At 33.8% G+C, this 22,263-nt stretch overlaps 2 protein-coding genes across 2 annotated transcripts; one reads left to right on the top strand and one right to left on the bottom strand.

Annotated features, from left to right (window-relative positions):
- Positions 1 to 1,603: 1,603 nt before the first annotated feature.
- Positions 1,604 to 8,240, top strand: LOC105322739 (ATP-dependent RNA helicase DDX51). Its single transcript, XM_011421597.4, has 15 exons — positions 1,604 to 1,684; positions 1,921 to 2,521; positions 2,816 to 2,966; positions 3,402 to 3,547; positions 3,778 to 3,894; positions 4,038 to 4,099; positions 4,502 to 4,610; positions 4,933 to 5,048; positions 5,476 to 5,497; positions 5,663 to 5,899; positions 6,417 to 6,532; positions 6,767 to 6,883; positions 7,069 to 7,234; positions 7,651 to 7,785; positions 8,170 to 8,240. The coding sequence occupies exons 1-15, from the start codon at positions 1,662 to 1,664 to the stop codon at positions 8,191 to 8,193; spliced, it is 2,142 nt and encodes a 713-aa protein (XP_011419899.3). The 5' UTR covers positions 1,604 to 1,661; the 3' UTR covers positions 8,194 to 8,240.
- A 214-nt stretch (positions 8,241 to 8,454) lies between these two features.
- On the bottom strand, positions 8,455 to 22,163 carry LOC105322740 (DNA helicase MCM8). The gene is made up of 28 exons (XM_011421598.4): positions 22,020 to 22,163; positions 21,663 to 21,865; positions 20,437 to 20,580; positions 19,743 to 19,825; positions 19,503 to 19,563; positions 19,114 to 19,202; positions 18,533 to 18,671; positions 18,285 to 18,385; positions 18,037 to 18,078; positions 17,768 to 17,936; positions 16,679 to 16,747; positions 16,194 to 16,374; positions 15,712 to 15,742; positions 15,507 to 15,569; positions 15,300 to 15,368; positions 14,899 to 14,976; positions 14,279 to 14,416; positions 11,691 to 11,734; positions 11,476 to 11,562; positions 11,323 to 11,386; positions 11,022 to 11,077; positions 10,862 to 10,898; positions 10,615 to 10,731; positions 10,280 to 10,345; positions 9,838 to 10,007; positions 9,113 to 9,197; positions 8,858 to 8,947; positions 8,455 to 8,679 (listed from the first exon to the last, which is right to left on the bottom strand). Exons 2-28 carry the CDS (start codon positions 21,811 to 21,813, stop codon positions 8,566 to 8,568), a joined length of 2,538 nt encoding a protein of 845 aa, XP_011419900.3. The 5' UTR covers positions 21,814 to 21,865; positions 22,020 to 22,163; the 3' UTR covers positions 8,455 to 8,565.
- Positions 22,164 to 22,263: the final 100 nt, after the last annotated feature.

The following is a 22,263-nucleotide window of genomic DNA, read 5'->3' as shown; positions in this document are numbered from 1 at the left end:
AAGTCTTGAGATGAAAAAGTTGTTCAAGATGTAAACAGTTACAAACATTGTACAGAACTAATTGTGTACGAAAACGTAAATGCACTTTGCTAAAAAAGTCTAACTTTTCCCCATATACATTTACTAGAATTAATAATTTAGGAGCATAAATATTTATAAAATCTGGAATGCATACACAATTTAAGTACGCTAGCCTGTTTGTTTAAGAAATACATTATATAGCCTTCATACACGGATAAAGGTTATGCCAGTCCACTTCTCTAAAGAAATGAAATTATCGAATTGCATCTTTTGAATTGATTGAGTTGGTGTAAATATTAATTTCCATTACATGTCTTGAATTTTGTATTTACATGTTCACCCAACACAGTATTTACAGTTTGACTCCATACGTATTTCTGAACTTAGTATAACAGTGCATTAATTATATATATATATTCACATCAGTATACTTTCCTTCTTATTTCAGACACCACTTTTAGGCTAGATCGTATGAATATATAACATAAAATATTTTGATTATACGTAAAATACATGCATATTTTAAGGGTTCTTCGAAAACTTTAATCTTAAAATTCGAGCAGAGACATACAAAAGTCATGTACATGTATATACATGTAATTAACAGTACATCTATGTCCCTGATTCGAGTTTGTAATATATCTTTAATTAATTGCAACAAAAAATAAGGTTATGAAAACACTAATAAACTATAACTATGTAAAAAGCTGAAGTTTTTCAAGAAATAAAAAAAAAAGACATGGATAAATGATTAAATCAGCAGGCTTATTACAACTCAGTGTCTCGGCAGGCGTAAGCAGGGTAAGAACTCTTTGTCTTCTTTACAGACTTTGAACATTTTTAATAATATTTTCATTAAACAGCGAATGCAAAATAACCTTTTATTTCTTTGATCATGTATTTAGTTAGGAAACATAAAATATCCAAGAAAAAAAAAATCATATATCAGATAAACGGCAGGCGTATAGATTTTCTCGGCAGGCGTATGCATTCTGCGTAAGAGTTATCTATTTTACCGATTTTTACTAATTTTGTGTTAATTAACGAATTTAAAGTCAACTTTTTATTTCTGTTATCGTTTATTAAGCCAAGTAAACTAAAATATCAAAGAAATAATTAAAATAATCCATCAACTAAACGGCAGGCGTATACATTTTCTTGGCAGGCGTATGATTTCTTCGTAAGAGCTATCAGCCTACCCGATTTTTACTTATTTTGTGTTAATTGATTAATATAAAATCAACTTTTGATTTCTATTATCATCTATTTAGTTAAAAGAAATAAAATATCAAAGAAAAAAGTAAAATAATCCATCAAATTAACGGCAGGCGTCTAGATTTCCTCGGCAGGCGTATGAATTCTACGTAAGAGTTATCTATCTTTACCAACATTGAACATTTTTGCTAATTTTGTGCTAAATAATCAATATAAAGTCAACTTTTTGTTATTATGATACTTAATTTAGTTAAGTTAAATAAAATATCAAAGAAAATATTAAAATAATCCATCAGGTAAACGGCAGGCGTGCGGTTTTCTCTCGGCAGGCGTGTTTTCCCCGGCAGGCGTCGGCAGGCGTGTTTTAGTATGACCGGGTGTTTGAGGTGTTTTCCAACTCGTTTTAACGTTAATTTGTCAACAAAATGGCATTATTTGCAATAACAAGGTAACTCTTCCTTAAAATAGTACATTTGACTCTTCCTCTAATTTATCAATGATAAAAAATTATGTAAACATAGCTATACATCAATAAATTGTCAAATAAGTACAGAGAAAATTCTGGCAGGTTAATGTTACTTTGGGAAATTGTATTTATTAAATAAACAACATGTCACATTAATTACACTTCAAATCATCTTATTTCTTACTTCAAAATTTTTTATTATGGTTGTGTCCTTTAAGGTATTTGGGTGATGATAATACAGAAGAACAATCAAACAAAGCAGATGCCATTTTGAAGAAACTTCAAGCAAATGCTGAGGCAAGGAGAAAACGAAGAGGTATTGGAACTTGGAATACACCCCAGGATAACTCTAAGAAGAAGCTGTCATCAGAAAAAGATCAAGTTAAAAATGACCTAACACCAAAATCTGGAGAGAAGATAAAAATTGGTAAAAAGTCTAAGCTGAAAGAGTGTGATGAAACCGGTTATGCTGACAGTGACAATGAAGTTATTCCAAAGAAGAAAAGGAAAGGAAAATTTGATAAGGAAGAAAAAACAAGCTGTGAGAATAATAATAGTTTGCAGGCAATAGCCCAGGGTAGTGAAAGCAGTAAACTTGGTTCTAATGCTGACACCACAACCAAGGAGTTAAAATTCAGAGGAAAAGCAAAAAGTGTGACAAGTGGAGATGAAGAAGAACAAGAAATTGAAGACTTAGAACTTGGTGATAATGGTCAAAAGGCTGATGAAACTGAAGTTATGGGTGACACCCAAGAGGGTGCTCATGAATATGGAGGCTTTACAGTGCTGGGGGATTACAAGTCAAAGCAGACAGAGAGGGTATGTTTTGAGGCTTGATCAACATAGAGAGCACAATGCTGAATTTTTCTTTCCCTTTAACAACACAAATTATTGCCACTCTATTTGAGAGCCCACTCTTCTGAGCTTTCTTTTGATCACAATGGATATGAAATATGTCTTAATTGAAGATGTTTTATTTTTTTTAAATATTTTTGAACAGTGAACTATTACAACTCTTTTTTTGGTGCATATTATATTATAATGTTTCATCACAGAAATCATACAATAGAAAAATACAGTCTATGACATGTTATCTTAATCATATTGCTGAAGGTATCCCGTGTATTACCTGATTGGCTTTCCAGTCCAAATGTGATAGCCTCGGATCTGAAGCAGAAAACAACTTTAGTATCTGAATTCAAAGGCCTTGACCCAGACATCCATTTAAACCTCAAGGAAAATAAGATTGACTACTTCTTTCCAGGTATATATTTATTTTTTTTATTGCTAAAAATATTGAAATGTCCTTACAAATTGTTCTCCAAAGCCATTTTTGAAATATCTAACAAGATCTTTTAACTTAATTATGAACATTTAAAGAAAATTGTGTCCAAAATATCAATTGATGTTTTTACTGTGGTAACCTTTAACATCGCAAAACCCATAAAAATACAATACATAATATCTTAGAAATAAGTATAGTAAAACTTGTTTGTACAAAAATGGACGCAGGAGTTTATTTGGAGTCTCTACACCAATCTGAACCACTCCTCTACTGTGATAATTCACAAAAACTATAAGTTAACATAGCCAATATTTTTATAATCACGATATATATTAGGTATACAGTCATGACATACCTCTAAAACATGTGATACTTGTTAGTATTCAGAAACGTAACAACAAACTATCTTTGCAGTTCAGATGCAAGTGATTCCAGAAATACTAGACACAGTGAGGTATGGCTTTGTTTTGGGGCGGGCTGGATTTAGACCACCAGACATCTGTGTATCAGCTCCAACAGGCAGCGGCAAAACTCTAGCATTTGTGTTACCTATCATACAGGTATGAAACTACGCTTCCTCTATAGGCACAATATACCACCTATTAATAAATTAATTAAGTCCCTCTTTGGACTTGTTTGCTTCCTGAATAGGCTAAGTATTTCACCTATTGACGAATAATAAACCTGCCCATTGGGCTTGGCTTTTATCTTGAGACAAAAGTGGGGCAATTCTAGAACACCCTCTTTTTTTATATCAATTCCATGTAGGCATTTCATTACAATCTTTCAGGCTTTGAAGAGCCGTGTTTTGTGTAGAATTCGAGCCATGGTGGTCTTACCTGTCAGGGACCTGGCTGTTCAGGTGTTCAAGGTGTTCCTACAGTACACCAAGGGAACAAACCTAAAGGTCAGTACAATATACATATAGATCTCTCCACATGTCTTTTAAAATGCATGAAGGTTTGTGGTGTCTCAGTATGTTATAATTATGGTGTTTGTCTCATGAATCTGAGTACTTGGTGTGCAAGTGGATATGGTTTTCTATTACAGGTGGGAATGATTGTGGGTCAGAAACAGTTCAGTGTAGAGCAGCATGCCCTGGTTAGACAAAGGTAAGCACTGAATTATCAGCCCCTCTGACAGCTAGAAGTTACTCTCTGCTAACTCATGCTACAAGTCGCAGAAGTTACCTATCCAGGTCTGCATTTAACTAATCCTTTACTTCACTGTACGTAAATGATTGTAGATCTTTGCAGACTGATGAAATGTCTCTAAATGCGCAAAATGTATTCAAATCAATTTTTTATCCAGACTATTTCAATCTTAGAAATATATTTCATTCTCAGTTAAAACTATTACGAATTGCTGATTTTTAAAAAAAAATGGAAAAAAGAGGAATTTGGTCATTTTAGGTTGAGTAAAATGCAGCCCAGCTTTGACATGGCATTTTAATTTTGTAGTGAAACTTTAAGTTCATACATGAACCAATTACACAATTTGTATGTTTTTAACAGGGTTGGTGGGTTGGAGAGTAAAGTGGACATTGTGGTAGCTACCCCCGGGCGACTAGTTGATCACATCAACAAGACTCCAGGATTCAGCCTCACAGATCTACGCTTTCTGGTGAGTGGGCAGAAGTGGGATGGGACATCACTCATCTTTACATGATAAATGACAGATAAAATGAAAATTTTAAATAATTGATGAAAATAACTTTCAGCAGTATCTGTGGAATTTGGTGAATATATAATGAAGAGCATTTTTTAAGTGGAATAAAGTCTATTGTGGACGTTGCTGGGGTTATAATGCTGCTCATGCATTATGGGCAATTTATATTTTAAACTTTAATCCTAGGGACAACAACTATTTATTTTACGGTTTAATTGTGGACAATATACTATAAATGATTGTACAGCACTTACTGTAGGGGTTTATCTGTTGACAGGTGATAGATGAAGCAGACCGGATCATGGAACATGTGAAGCAGGACTGGCTGAGCCATGTAGAGAATGCTGTGTTTTCTGGGGGCAGGACAGCTCCCAGCTCCCTCAATGTCTACAAGTAAGACTCTCTCTCATTGTACACTTTAAAATCATCAATACATGTTTTTGTGTAAGATTTATTTCTGTTAATTTAGTGGTGTGTCTGCACCTGTAAAGTCTTTTCTCCCATGAAAAATAGAAAACACATTGTTACCATGGAATAAAGTAAAAATAATCTTTTTTTTCATGATACAGAGGAAACAACCTACAAAAATGAAAGAATTGACAGTAATTAAATTGTTTCTGACTCGCTCATAAAGTACATGTGTTTCATATGCATGTACATGTAGATGTAGCGAAATTTAAAAATCTTGGGGATAAACAATATACCTGTATGTGTTTAATGCTTCTTCCATCAAACAGTACAATGTACTTTTGCATGAAAATGGTTCTATTGTACATATACATTTTACTTACTACATGTACATTGCCTTTCCTATTTTCAGCTCTTGCAAGCATCACATGCCTGTAAGTACATGAAGTTGTCAATTAGTATCATCTTAGCAAGTATAATTTTCTTAACCAAGAATAAAAATTGTAGCAACTAAAATGCTAGTAACTAAAATGCTATGTAATGGAAATATAAACGGAATATACATGTACCGTTAAAATAATGTATGGATTCTATTTAAGCTCCAGAAGCTGTTATTTTCTGCCACACTGTCGCAAAATCCAGAGAAGTTACAACAGCTCAATCTGTTCCAACCCAAACTCTTCACTTCTGTGGTAGATGGCGGCTCTCTCCCCCGACCCCTGGAATCAGAAGGCGAGGGGAATAAAGACGACCAGGTCACTGACAGGCTGAGTGGCCCAGGGGGAGAGGTCAAGGGTCAGTTTGTGGGCAAATACACTACTCCGCTTGGGTTAAAGGTAGGAATACAAAGGCAAATTTTTCTACAAACACCAAGTTTTAATATGAAAACCTTGTAGATTCATGTCATACATTTTGCATGTATTTAATAATGTAAATCTAAAGTCACACATTCTGAGTGTTTGAACTTACAAGTATAAAAAAAACAAGAAACCTGCATGTAAACTTTTATATGAAATAAAATCTGCATAACAATTATATTTATTGATGATGAGTACAATCATTCACATTTTATGTTAGTTTTTAAAAAGTGGAACATGCATCTTGATATGTTAAATATACATATACCTATTGGTGCAATTTTGAAGCCAAGATTACTAGTACATGTACTTGTTATACAAAAACATCTTGCATTCAAGTGGAACACAACTTGATATAATGTTAACACTCCATCAAATTATATTCAGCATTTTGTACTAGTATTACCACTGTGAATATTTTAGTCTAAGATCATGTACATGAACCCTAATTCCATAACGGATTTAGCTACACTATTTGTAATAATTTGATTGATAGGAGTACACAGTGGAGGTGGAGGCGTTTGAGAAGCCACTGGTCATCCTTCACTTCTTACACAACCTCCAGTACCGCCATGTTCTCTGTTTTACCAACAGCGTAGAGTCCACACACAGGCAAGTATAACAATCACATGTTCCTGGGCCTTTACATAAAATATCTTTCTGTGAACAACATCTTAATTCTGAGACTGTTATATTCTCTGCGAACATTTCCGATAAAATTGGCAATGCATACATGATAGAAAAATGTCTTCATCTCTCAATATTGCATATCTAATCGTCAAAATTTATTACGTTAATTAAGTTATCTCCCTTGAAGTCTGATGGATATAAGATCATGTATTCCAGGTTGTACCACTTGATCCGACTGTTTGGTGGTATCAATGTAGCAGAAATCACTGCCAAACTACAAGCTTCACGGAGAAGTAAAGTCTTAAAGAAATTTCAAAACGGAAGTATTGATATGTAAGTGGTCAGCAATTAAAAGTTACGAAGAAAAACATTGATATGGTCAATGTACAAATGTTTTTTCAATTAATGAAGATTCATGAAGTGTTTTGCTTTTACATATAAATTTCAGAAAAAGGTTACTATCAGGTGTTCAACTTGTGAATATGTTTAATCTGTACTTGTATTTATTGATCTGACAGCCTGATTTGCTCTGATGCAATGGCCCGAGGTATGGACATAGATGATGTACAATATGTCATATCGTACGACCCACCCCCCTACATCAAGACTTACATTCACAGGGTGGGAAGGACCGCCCGTGCTGGCAAGGAGGGTACTGCCTTAAGCTTATTACAAAAAAAAGAGGTGTGTACCATTAATTAATGCATTTATCACATCTTTTCTCATTATAAGGAGGAGATCACCCTCTTAATTATTTTTTTGTAATATTTTGTGGTGACACCACAATGGATTTTCATTATACTCTTATTACAATTGAAATGATGTAAGGTTATGATAGAAAACACATACATGTAATCATACTGTTATTAAACATGTTCATCTTTATTTTTATATTCCGTTAGTTTTATAATACCCAGCCGTTTGGTAATTTAAGCAACTTCGTTTTTATTACTACTTCTGTTGCACTTTTCTGTTCAAATTTTATGATATTACCACAAGATCTGACAGGTTTTTAACAAATATTTATATTTTAAGATGTACCCTAATAGTACTAGTTCTTTTATTGCAATTAAATTTTGTAACATTTCTTTTACTTAAAGTTCCATCACTTCAAAACCATGACCAAAGAGGCAGGTAAAACGTACATTGAGAAATTCAAAGTCCACAGCAAAGAGATGGAGGGTCTGCTGGAGAAATACCAGGCAGCACTTCAACAGCTTCAACAGGTCTTTATGGTGTGTATTTTTTATCATATATACAGATTTTTACACATGGCTCCAAAACAATCTACTCAAAATAGACTTTAAGCAAAATTTACATTTTTGAATATTTTATTTACATGAATTGTAAATGATACAAGATTATTACTTTTTTAATAATAAGCAGTAAAAAAAACACCAATGGAAATGTCATTTCATCATTGAAACTATTTCAAAAGTTATACTAAGTCTATTCTTAGTTTATGGGATTCAGGCTAGCAAAAGAGTCCATAACAGAACCTGCAGTCGATGTTTTGTCATGTACATGTATTTTCAATCATTGCGTAACAATAATTAATTCTGTATTAGAACTATAACATACACTGTACACTTAATGTTCTACGTTTTGGAATTTTTCAGAGGGAGAGGTTTGAACAGAGATGAAGAACAGAAACATGTATAAGCTAATACAATAAAAACAGAATATGTTGTTTTGTTCATTTTTTAAAATTTTAATGAATATCACAGTCATATGCACAAACAAATGCATTATTTATAACAGATGATTAACAGATCCATGTACAAACACTAGTACCTGTGAATTGTAATCAAAAGCACAGTTATTGTCCCATGTACCGTTATGGGTCACAGTAATTATTTTATTGAAGCAATGTTAACAGAAATACTGTATTTTGATTTACAAAGACAAAATTCTGAATTACACGTACCATGTACAATTGTTCAAATGACAAGACATTTTTGTGGTCTGCATCATCAAGTAATCACGCTATGTATTAGCTAGTCAGATCATTGCACTTAGTAGTCCGTAGTCTGTAATTGATACACTTTGGGACCTTTCTTCAGAAGAAATCCCTGATTGTTCAAGGAAGAGACAAAACCTTCAAAATCTCCTACTTGTAAACCAATTTCCTGAAATTGGAAAATCCATTTTATACATAATGAAACTCAATGAAATGCAATTATGAATTAAAGAAAAACACAAGTACGGTAGTCAAAAGACAAGGGATGTATAAAGCACTAACTATTACATTAATTTCCCTCCCCCCTTAAACATTTTCTGAGACTGTCTGTACATGTAATTGTATACCTGTGCAATCTGTCTCATCTGTTGAATGGTGAAGATTGAGTTGTAGGTCCTTTCCGACACCTTCTGTAAAGCTCCCACGAACTTCTTGGGCTATTTAATAAAAAATTATTGTATTTTGATTATAACTGGTATATGTAATTTAATACATTTGTAACAGTTGGTAAGCATATGTAAATGTTTCACAAAGAAAGTCCCTAAAGTGTGCTAACTGGAGCTTAAAGGAATTAACAAATTCAACCTAAACTAAAGACTTGCCTTAGAGCGTCCACTCATCCCTGACCCATGTTGGGATCTCAAGAAATCAAGACTACCAAACTGGTCCGAGTATGTGTCAATCATACTGAAAATGCACATGAACAGTTTCTATAGAAACATGAAGAACATTGTAATAGTGTATGTAAATTATTGAGTACAGTCATGTACAAGAGAATGATTTAGAGGTGAGTGAATGGTAGTAGTGTGTAATTACAGTGCCCACATGTATGCAACCATGTACATGTACTAAAATAAAATGTGCTAAACTAGTAAAAGAATGATTAAAAGGTTTAGCTACAGTACAGTAACTTTACAATCATTGGCTAATACAGCTGAATATACATGTACAAGAATGGTTTGTGAAGCACTTTGATCAGTGGTCATACATGTAGGTGAAGGCCAAGGCCAGAAACCGGAAGGTTGCAGGTTCAAGCTATGCAGTGGTCACTTGATATTGTGTGTTGTGTCCTTAGACAATGCACTTTATCTACATTGTCTCAGTTCACCTCGCTGCGATCCGTCTACTGGCTTACACTAGATGTTAACCTGCATTGGAGTGGTGTCCAATCCAGAGGGAGTCGATTACTCCCGTGTGTGTAGCACTTCATAAACCGGAGACAGGCACCAGCCTTATATGGCTCAGAGAACAATTTAAATGACAAGAGTGGTTTAAAGGTGAGAGCATGACAGTGTTCTGTAGGTACGGTGCCTGTACACCCACTAACCTGTACTTCATGATCTCTATCACTTCCTCGGCATCTTCCTTGGTGGCGACCTCGCGGAGTTCCAGTCTGGCTCGGGACTCCGTCAGTCGGATCAGGGACTCCAGCTGTCGTGTGGTGATTGGAGTGCTATCCATACCCTGATGCTGCTTACGTAGGGTGATGTAAAAGTCCTAAAGAAAGGATTGTAAATAGTGAACGTACCAAGATCTCGATCATTGTACAGTGCACATGCATTGTGTACCTGTACTTAGACCCAACACTTTACTTTCAATTACCCAATAGAAATTAGTTTATTTTGATGCTGAAAGTTCTTATACTATTTAAAACTAAATAAATAATTCACAAAAAAAGAAGTTTTAATGCCTTACAAGTTTTATAAACATCCAATATTACAGAGACACTCAAGTACAGGCCTTTGAAAAACTATTATTATATTATTTACCTGTAGGACTTTTGCAGCATCAGGTCCAATTTTGGGATGCACATATTTTCTTGCATATCCAACATACTATATTTTAAAATTACATTCAAATAAGTCAAGCATACATGTAAACTGTAAATTGTGTACATGTTGCATACATGTACATGTATGTATGTAAATGAAATTTACGATGAAACTTTGTACTTTTACTTGGAAGCTCTCATAAAATAAATAGAAATTTCATTCTACATGTAATTCAATTGAAAATGCTGTTTCAAATAAATTGAACACTAACTTATTAGTACATGTATATATAAAATATGATTCAATATATATGACGTGTACAAGTTCTTGACCTTTCTCAGCAGCTGGGCTGGGATATAGTCCACCTGCTCTCCTGGAGAAATCTTAAGTCGCTCAGACAGAGGTTTGTCTGCCTCACACAAAAGGATAGAACTGTTAGCACTGGTGTTCTGTGAAGGATATAAAAAGTGATAAAAAAACAAAATTCTAAAACTCCTCAAAATAAACAAAAAACTACATTTCCATACAGTTACCAGTAAAAATTCTGATAATAACTTCACAAAAAGTTGAAAAACTTACAGGATTTTGCCTTCTCACTGTAACAGCTGCCATTGACCTAAAAGATGAAGTATTCTCGGTATGGTTACATACATGTATATTAGTGCATGTACATGATTGTTTACATAAATTAAATTACTTGAAACACATAGAGACAAATATTCATTTTATTTATACATACTTATTTTTCCCAGAATGCAGAGCCATCACATGATCAGACAACATACTGTCAATTTCCTATAAAAGAGAGAAAAATATAATTGTTACATTCATATTACCTGGTATTTGCAGGCAAATAATTCTTCATTTAGATAAACTAATCTTCTTTTGTGTATTTTGCATGCACCACCATTTCCTGCAATTTCCATACTTTGTGAATTTTAAATGATATAAAATTGATTACAGTAAATGCATTTTTAAAACAAACTTTTTGAACCTTCATGTATCATTATAATAACACAAAGTTTCTTGAAATCTCTTACCTCATCTGGTTTGTCGAGAAGAATGAAAACAAGATCGAATCTGGACAGGAGAGCACTTCCCATTCTGTTGATATCAAACATCAGTTTGAATGATAGCATTAAACAGCAGAAATTTTTTATCATTTAAACACATTTAACCAAAGGAGCACATACTTGAGATTTTCTGAGACCGTTTTACTTTTGGAGTAATGTCCTCCCACTGGATTTGCTGCTGCTATAATGGAGGTTCTAGCTGGCAAACTGCAATGGAAAGGATAGAGGTTTGTTCTCATGCCTCACATAAATAAAGTACATTTATCTTCTTAGATTTACACATACAACTCAAAAGATTTTTTTTTGTTCTTAAAGTACTGTTGGATTTTACTTACCTGCAAACAATCCCTGCTTTCGCAATACTTATACTTTGCTGTTCCTTTAATAGTTAGATAGATATTGTTCAGTTTCATTAAATATGCATGGAAAATTATCACAGTATTCAAGATATAGTTTTGTATATTTTTGTTTAGGAATTTTAAACAAATTTGGAGAATGTACATTTTACATGTTGTAAAAGAACTATTAGGAAAAAGTTATCCATGTTTAAGATACTAACATAAGAAATTGACACCAAAGTAGGAGCATGGAATATTGTACATTGGTACATTTATCTTCTAAAGTATGAACCAATGAACAAGTTAGCATCCAGTCAAACACTTATCACAAAATCAGGATTGTTCACCACCAAAGTTATTGACCATAACGAATTAGGTATGTTTAGTGGTTATAAAGTGCCTCAGAAGTATCTGTATAGTATGCATCAAATCTGCCACGTAATAAGTTGTAATCCTCATTTATCTTTCCTTTCTACTCCTCACAATATGAAATTTATAGTACCTACCATAGTATAACATTAAACTCCTACCTACCATGGTATTTTCTCTTCCTACTCCTCACATTACACTCATACCTACCATGGTATTTCCCCTTCCTTCTCCTAACATTACACTTCTACCTACCATGGTATTTCCCCTTCCTACTCCTCACATTACACTCCTATCTACAGGGTTGTCTCTAAGACCCGGGAGGCGGGGAATTTCCCCGCCTAAAGTGACATAATTACCTGGCTATTATTGCATTTCAAACACAATCTAGCTATAAGCTAGACCTTCAGATCCCCTTCTACTTTTTTATTTCTCCCTTCTTCTTCAATTTTTAGAGACAACCCTGTATCTACCATGGTATTCCATCTTCCTACTCCTCACATTACACTCCTATCTACCATGGTATTCCATCTTCCTACTCCTCACATTACACTCCTATCTACCATGGTATTTCCCCTTTCTACTCCTCACATTACACTCCTATCTACCATGGTGTTCCATCTTCCTACTCCTCACATTACACTCCTACCAAGGTACTCCCTCTTCCTACTCCTCACAATACACTCCTACTTACCAAGGTAATCCTTCTTCCCACTCCTCACATTACACTCCTACCTACCATGGTATTTCTCCTTCCTACTCCTTATATTACACTCCTATCTACCATGGTATTTCCCCTTCCTACTCCTCACATTACACTCTTACAGGGTTTGACATTAAGTTTTTTAATAACTAGACCAGTCGGGCTACCTCAGCAATTTTTCACTAGCCCTGACTCTTTTACTACTAGCCCTGACCAATTTTGACAAAAAATAAACTAAAAGTTATAAATGACAAACATAAAATATTTAATACCTGTTTCTGTTTAATTGTATTGGTTTATCTTTACCAATAATGAATCATTCAAACACTATTTAAGATTTAATTTTATTCAAACTGTACTAATAATGATACAAGTATTCAATGGTTGACGAGGGACCAACAAAACTTTAGGGAGACTTTACTTCTCCTTAACAGAGAAACATGGAGAAGTTTGAGAAATCGGGGAGACTTTCATTACTTGACAATGGCATAACAATAATGATGATATACACACTCAGATTTAAACTTTATTTATTTAAATTAGATAAGAAACAAGTCATTATAATTAAAAAATAAAACAAATTCTAAAAATTGAAAACAAATTATCAAGTTTATTTAATTTAAATTATTTGATGTATTCATACATTTTATAGATCAAATGTTTTGTAATTGTGTTAAATAAAATGGCAAATAAAATAAGTCTCTGTTTTTTAGTGTATTTTGGTGGCATTAGTCCAACCCAACCATTGTGTTGAGGATTTAGATTTTTTAAAAAGATATTATAACAAAGGGTTTATGATTATTTTAGCATAAATTTGGCAGTGTTATTAGCTAATTACAAGTTACCAACAAAGTCACTGTTATATCAACACTGGCCTTAAAGTAATAAACATTGTTTTGTACAGCATGTGGTTGCATCACCCATATTTATAACCCCTAAAGATAAGAAAGACTAGATTAATTAATCACAAGAGGCATAAACTGAGTTTGTGAAGACGTCTTTAGAATTAAAAAATTAAAATTTTATTGCCCTTAGGGTTAATTTACACGATTATATGAACTCTGTGTACAGGGCGACTTGGGCTTTTCGTTCGGAGGAAATTCCGGCGAAGTTACCGATCAAAAAGAGAGTATTTCCTCCACTTCATTCTCTAGGTTAGCCCTTGGGTTGTACTTAAATTACGGTTTGTAGAATTTAAGCCTGTTAGGAAAAAGTGCTTTTACTTCTATTGATATGAATATTAGAGAAAAAGTATGTGTACACTTTTTTTTTTCACACGACCAGGCGGGCTAGTACACAGACATTTAACCCGACCAGACCTATCGTTTACTAGACAATGTCGGTCGGACGTGCCTTAGTGTCAAACCCTGCTCTTATCTACCATGGTATTTCCCCTTCCTATTCCTAACATTACATTCTACCTACCATGGTTTTTCCCCTTCCTACTCCTCACATTACACTCCTACCTACTAAGGTATTTCCCCTTTCTACTCTACATTACACTTCTACCTACCATGGCTTCCAGTAGAGCCTGATGCTGGTTGCCCATCTTATCAAACTCATCAATACAGCAGCAGCCCTGGTCAGCTAACACCAGCGCTCCGGCCTCCAGGGCATGGTCTCCAGAGCCCCCATCCTTGGACAAGGTGACCTAGTTAAAGCACAAAGTAACATATGATTAAACATAGGAACATAAGACTTAACACAGTTATGACTGTGAATAAGATTTGAATTTAGTTTCTCAATCAAACAAGTTCATCTGAATAATCTGTATTTAAATTGGCTGGAAAAATTACAATCATATAACATGAATTTCAAACATTACAAAGTTACTTTCATCAAAAATGTCAATTTCCTTGATGTTAAATAATAGTGTTTTTGATCTTTAAGTCATCATACTTAATCTTGATTTCTACACACAATAGTAAGTCTTATTCATGTAAAGAATCCAACTGATAGCTTCCAATTTTTTGGTACACTCAGGTTGCTTCACCGACTATATGTAACTTCTCTAACCACGCTCAAATTTAAAATGCAGATACTCCAGTTACATAAGAAGCTTTTCAAATCATTCTAATAACATAGAGAATGAAAAGTTTAAAATTTCTAACTTATGCAAGATATAAAACTTACAGTTAACCCAGAGGTTGTGGTTGTATTACCACAAACATAAACACTGCGAGGGGATATGTTAGCCACAGACTGCAACATCTACAATAGTCAACAACTGCACTTAACTTGAACACATGCTTGCACATGCAGATGACATATAAGGAATGTACTGGTATTTATCTTATGAAAAAAGCATACATTAACATTCAATATATATTCTCATTATTGTTTATAAAAATGTTTCATTATTTTGGAGGAGGAGTCAATAACAAATTTCATTACTACCAATAGTAACAATTTTGTAGAAGGTAATCTTTGCAGAAGTAGAGAACTTTGGACAGAAATATATGAAAAACTTTAATCATCATAATTTTTGCTACAATCATTTCCATATCCGTATTTCCAGTAAACAAGTAACACACCTGACTTTTCCCTAATCCTGGATCCCCCACTACAAGGATATGTGGGTCTCCTCTGACAGGAATACGATTCTGTAACAGAAAATATACCATAAATTGTCAAATTAAGGCAAATATAATGTGTAAGTAGGATATTCACATGTATTAATACAGGTAAATTAGAACCTGGTTTTAAATGTTGTAATATGAATATTCTTGAGCTATATGTACCTTGTCATTCAGGAACTTCTGACTGCCACCAAATAAACCAAGGATCAAACCAGCCTTAACCAACTACAAAATATTTTTACATGCATGTCATTGTTTATAAAATGTATAATATACATGTATATTTTTTTATATCTGGATAAAAAAGTACAAAATTTACATGAATAAATTTACATGTACTCCCTATGGTAAACAAATTGTACTGTACCTCATGTCCGTAAATTGAGGGACACATGGACCTGTCAATAATAAACATGAAGTACTATTTGCATAATTTTTTGATGGAATGGTGATTTTGACCAAACAGAATTAAATATGTAATGTCATAGATATACAGGTATAAAGTCAACAATCACCTAAACATTCCATGTAAATCTAACAGATATCTAAACAAAATACATGTACATTGTCCATTTACATATCTAGTCTATCTACAGAGAAATACTGTAAACCAACTTTTCTTCGCAAGTGAGAAATTTTCGCGAGGTTAGCGAGAGCCTTGTCGTCGCGAATATTTGTCGCCGCGAACCGATCCTTTGTCTATAGTTTTTATAACAATACAGGTTTGGATAAGGCTTGGTCACGAACATTAGTCGTAGCGAACCAGTCAATCGGCAGTTGATCACGAAATAAAGTCGCTGCAAATAAAAATTGGTTTACAGTAACAGCTGAAGTAAAATTTGTATTTACGCAACAAGAAGTCGGAAGAGATTTTCTTCACTTTGAATTTCTTCAATAGCATACAGCTCCTTCATGGAGAAATCTAAGGCTAATCCACAGTTATCCCCCTTTGTGTTGCCTTTTGCATTGTTGACAGAGTTGGCTTGTATGTATAGTAGAAACATGCATTTATCCTTGTTTCTTCCTCTACCTGTTCAATACAAAATGTTAACATACAAAGAGAATGTACAGTCATGTATATCTTATTTCTTTATTTTGAATTAGGAATACCCAATAGTTAGATGAAAATCAATCTATGTACCTCCAGCATAACACATAGTGACATACTAGATTGCCAGGGGTTTTTTTAATTAAAAAATTAGAAATTTGCAAACAATAACCATCATATTGATAGAGAAAAATAATGATTTAGGATATACATGTATTATGTATTAAATATCCATGCGTAAAAAATTTTCTTTTGTTGCGTCTATTTTGAAAAAAAAAAGACTAACCTTCATCAGTACTGTTGACCTTGACCACGCCAGACACAGTCACAACATACCCAGGAACACAGCTGTCCACTGCCAAAAACAAATCATCTCAACCTTTAAACCATGCTAAACAAAGGGTGTACAATATAGAGACTTTGATTAGGCATCATAACTTAGTAATTCTGAATCTCTTAGACTTCTATATTATAATCTTAAGTGTATTTATAGCAAAGATATTCATTACTTGTAAGCTACGGTGTTGATTAAAAGTTCAATTTATTAGTGAGCAACATTAAATACATTTTTTTTCCAAATTTTGTGGCATCATTTAAATTTGATAAGGCCAATTTTCATGGAGTGTTTATATTTTATAGGGATATTTAGTGATTTACTTGAATATACAATGAATAAAGACCGTGTCATTTGTTGAGGATGTTAATTCAAGGCTAAAGGGGTACTAACAAAATCCACAAAATTTGAGCCCCAATAAATTTTAAAAATTTCACAGTAGTCGGTTTTGCTAGAGTTACAGCTTATTAGTCCCCTACCAGTTTTCACCGCAGGGGACTATAGCTTTTCTCTGCGTCCGTCTGTCCGTCCGTCCGTCTGTCTGTCCTACTTCAGTTTTCCACACTTTTTTTCTTTATGCGTTTGAGAAATAATATGAAATTTGCTGAACAGCTTCGAAATGTCAAACTACAGATCAAGTTTACACTTTTGTAGTGTCAGGTTGACATACTTTCAAGAAAATTAATTTTTTATATTCCAATTTTTTAATGTTCGGGTTCGTTATCGGACTCGGTGTGTATCAAATAAACGAGGGAAGTAGTTGTCAGAAATAATATCATGCATTACTTGGACCATTCCTTTTATTGTTTCTAACAAAAATATTAAACAAATAAGTTCTGTAAAATAGTGTCAAGCATTGTGTTGTAAATTTAATCGACAGGGGTTTTTGTATTATTACAATCGGGTTCGTTATCGGGTTGGTCTGTTGAGACGGTAAGAAATGATATTCATTCTGCATAACAGTGCATTGTTTTCACAAATTTCTACAAACTGGTAGGGGACGTGTATTGCTTATGCAATACTCTCAGATTGCTTGTTTACCTAGATCCTGAGCGAGTTCACAGTCCACGGTGCGGGGGATCCTCCCCGACTCCTTCATCCCCTCCCCCATGATTTCCTGGATTCTGATTGTCTGCCAGTCAATTGTCTGTGTAAGCTGGGAGCTACGGCGGGGGATAAAACTTTTTCCTCTACATCCCTGTGCTGGACACTGCCATTACAAAGAGATTTTATATGCATGAAAGTTATCACCAATGAATGAACAGTTTTAACTCCTGGGTAATTAGCTTTTGAAATACATGCTTACATACCTTGGTAGGTAGGATATATTTCCCATCAGGAAGAGTAACAGTCTTAATAAAAAAAAAAGAAGAAGAATTTTTAACATTGATTTACTTTTATATCAAGACAGCCTGATCAAGGCATACATGCAGTTTATCATTTATTGGATCAACGAACTATAAGCAATAAGATTATAACAAAACAACAATAAATCTGGTAAACTGTGATTAAGTTTCTGTTGTCGATTTCACATTCAAACTCTTATTGGTACACTCACCTGAACGTAAGCACAGGTGCCACACTCAAAAGCCAGGTGTGTACACAACGGTTTGATGTTGCTCACTCTGACCACCGTTCCCTTTACAGACACAAATTTACCTACAATGCAGAATGCATAATCACACAAAACATAACAACAATTTTTTGAATTTTCATTTATGGTGATTACGGTACAAAATATGGTAGTTGTGTACAATCTAGAGTTACCTTTCTTGAGAATTTTCTAAAAGACTTTCTATTTCTTACCATAGTAGTTAGCCTTGAGATTCTTCAGAGCTATTGGCTGACATGCATTGATAAGTCGCACATGAATCATGGGAAGGCTGTAATTGTTCTGTTCCATCTCTCCGGGTTCAGAGGAGGTTTGTTTCTGGTGAGTGATTATCTGTAATATCGGTAAGCATATGATAAACATCTATGTGATGGCTTAGGTCACTAACGAATATGCTCATAATACAGAATTCTTACCATAACAGTTCTTTCTGTAGAAAAGAATGTAAATGACTGTCTACAAATTACAAAATCCAATATATAAAGCTTGTATTTTGTGAAAACCTTCAACCAGTGATTCCATGGTTACTCCTTACCCCTGAATTTATGTTCACAGTAAGGTTGACATAATTATACTTGAATAATGATTTACTCTAGAAAATGGACTATCATGTAGTTCAATACATGCATGTAATATCTCCATGAACTTTTGATTTTTATATATTCTATGGAAAAGAGACACAAATTAATTTGAATGAGTCCATAATATTGGGATGAAGAGGACTAGAAATTGGAAAACACGAGCTGATGCGTTTTTTTTTAAAATTCTAATTTACCTGGTGAACAGCAAGACCCATACAAGCTATCAATTGTTCTGGGGAATCTCTTAGGTCTGAGTGAATGCTAGGAATACCTCTCTGTATACCTACAATAAATAAAATGAATTAATATTTGTTTCAACCAACATTTAATTTCTTTTCTCTGCAACATTCATTTAAGAGAAGTTAAAAATATCAATTTTCACAATTTCTTAAACAATCATTTATATTTGTTGAAGCCTTTACAACCAACATACAACCATACATGTATATCAAAAATTAAAATATCAAAATTTTAATCCTGTCTATCTTTTAAATTTCATTCATAATTGTCTTATTTGTACACGAGAATTAACTAGAAAAAAGCTGCATTTCTTCTCAAATGTCTATCATTTATGTAACTGTACCATCATCTGAAAGTAACTCCTTGAAATCAACCACCATGAAACTTTTTTCCTCTATGTCTGTCTAAAAAGACAATATTTAACAAATGTATAACATGTATGAAGGACATAAATTATTTATCAGTACTTTTGGAGAAATTGTGAAACATTAATTTTTCACTTTCATGAGGTTTTTTTGTGAATAATACACCTCTACCATAATGATGAGGGAATTGTTGTAGTTCTGATCAATGAAGTTCTTACCCATTTATATGCTGTACACCAACTGGTGAAGTATTTCTCAAACATCTGGACTTTGTGGACAATAGGTGACTGTTCACTGTACACTACAATTATTGAAAGAAAATGTTCATCCATCAAATGCTTTTTAGAAAGCTTTATCATAAAAATCAAGCCTGTTTGCAAAGTTCTTCAAGGTGTTAGAAAATGCTTATATTATTATGTCTCGTTTTGCATCCTTGTGGACAGACTAAATTCAATGTACAGTAATACAGTTACAGTACAGTGACTGTGTACATACTTATAACAAATTCATGCTTACATTGAAGATAGAGTCATTCCCCTTAACTTTAAAACAAATCACTAACTTATCAGAAATGACAAATTACATTTATAATCAATCAAATTAGGCTTCTAACTCTAATGTTTGTATTACATGTATAGTACATATACTGTAAATTCCTTATATTACGCAAGACACTTAATTCTGCGATCCCGCTGTTTTAATTTGTATAAAACCGTAAAAAACAAAATTACAGAATTTTTTCTCCCATTATTTATAATTTTCAATTCTCAAAAAATAATGAGGAGATTTAAAAATCTGTGTTGGGTGTTTCTCACAGTTTTACGGGGATATTATTTCCTCACGTTTAATTAGGAATCTACAGTGAGTTATTCAAGAGAAGTAGTGTAAAGGTTTTCATGAAAAGACCCTTGCTTTCATCAGGAAAGTATAACTGCCATCCTTTGTATGGAGACTGTATTTGTATCTTGGTCTGGACCAGTGAAGGTCTGGAGGGGGTGGGGTCAGCCATAAGCCCTGTACCCCCTCCACCACCCCCGCCTCTTCCTTGAAACGATCCTGAAATTAAATGACCAGATCATATAATAAAGTCCTGTTGGTATATTTTCCAGTGGTGGTGTGTGAAATGCTTTCAGATTTCATTTAAAATGTGTTAATTTCTTATCTTTGTCTCATTTCAGAAAACCGGTAGTTTATTAGCTCTCCAAGTTAAAACTCAGTATCATTATTGAACTAAACGGGCCACACTTTAATGAACATCAGGGATCTATTGTCCAGCCTATGATTTTTCATAATGGTCTGCTACGACCTTGACTTTTACTCATACACATAAAACCACTAAACACCCGTAAAAGGGCGTTCTGTTGTTGATGACTTATGAGGAAGAAAGGGCATAGAAAAGAGAAATTATGCTCAGGACAATTAATGTCTGTCTGACAGATAAATGTTCATTACAATGAAGGTCCTAAAAAATGTACATGTATATATATACAAGGAACTTGAAGTGATTACAATTATACCTAATGCATAAAGCGTGATTAATTTTTAGATAGTCAAAAGTTTCTAAATACATGTAATGCTGAGAAAATAATTGCCATGTTTTCTTAAATTTCTTAAAATATTGCCCCAACTCCAAAAAATCCATAACTCCCTTACTAAAGTTGAATGTTGTACCTTCATGTACTGACTTACGCCATGATCACATTTGCATTGCATTAAGGTTGAATAACACACCTAACTTAACAGTAAATTATTTGATTATGAAAGATATAACAATAAATAAACTGTACATATGTCAAATAAGCGAAAAATTTGCAGATTGGGGATAAGAATGAATACCATATTTAAAAAATTTTATTCTGTAAGAAACAACAAAAGCCCCTGCGGGATTCGAACTCGGGATGTACGGATCACAAGCCTGACACTTTATCCACTCGGCTATGCAGTAAGTTACATGTTAGCATTGATAAAATCCTTTTAATAAAACAAAATGTTGTTTCGATCAGAGGTCAGCCATTTTGTGAAAATGTGTTATTCCACCTTAAATAGCAATAAAAAACACATCTGTTCACACAGTAATATTTAAGTATCACGTATATATAACAAATAAGCAAAGCTTTATATATTCAAATTACATATACCTCTTCCACCTCTGTTGCCATAGTGATTGTAGTATCTTCCTCTTCCCCATCCTCTTCCTCTCCAAGGCCGGTACTGCCCACGTCCTCTTCCCTGGCTCTGTCCACGACCTTGACTTTGACCTCGACCTTGAGAATATTGGCCTTGACTCATCTTAGTGATGATTTTTCATCATCACTGATCCAACATTAAACAATTTTTGTTTCTGAAAAAATTCAAAGAAATAAAACATGTCGTATATATGGAACAATTTATACATGAATTCAAAGTCGTTAAAGATATAATATAGGGCCCGGCAGTAGTAACTGAATTGGACATGTAGCATATGATCGGTCATAACCCTGACATTTTACATTTACCGTAGGCCAGTAAATTTTCAGAAGGCTAAGCACATTGTCTCATTGAATACATTATATATATTTTTCACACATGGTTCAAGCATTTGTGGATTCAATACAAATCACGTCTTGGAGAACCTCTAAATCCATTCATCCGTCTGAACTCTGATTGCGCAGTGTTGTGTTGTATCTCCCGCGTCAAATGTTATTTTTTATGTTGACAGTCGATCCCGACTAGATTGTGTTTTGCAATGCATTCTGGGTA

The sequence above is a fragment of the Magallana gigas genome, chromosome 5, assembly GCF_963853765.1.
Source record: "Magallana gigas chromosome 5, xbMagGiga1.1, whole genome shotgun sequence".
In the NCBI taxonomy this organism is placed as follows: domain Eukaryota; kingdom Metazoa; phylum Mollusca; class Bivalvia; order Ostreida; family Ostreidae; genus Magallana; species Magallana gigas.
Note: the sequence above shows the minus strand (reverse complement) of the source record. Positions and strands in the feature narration are given on the sequence as shown.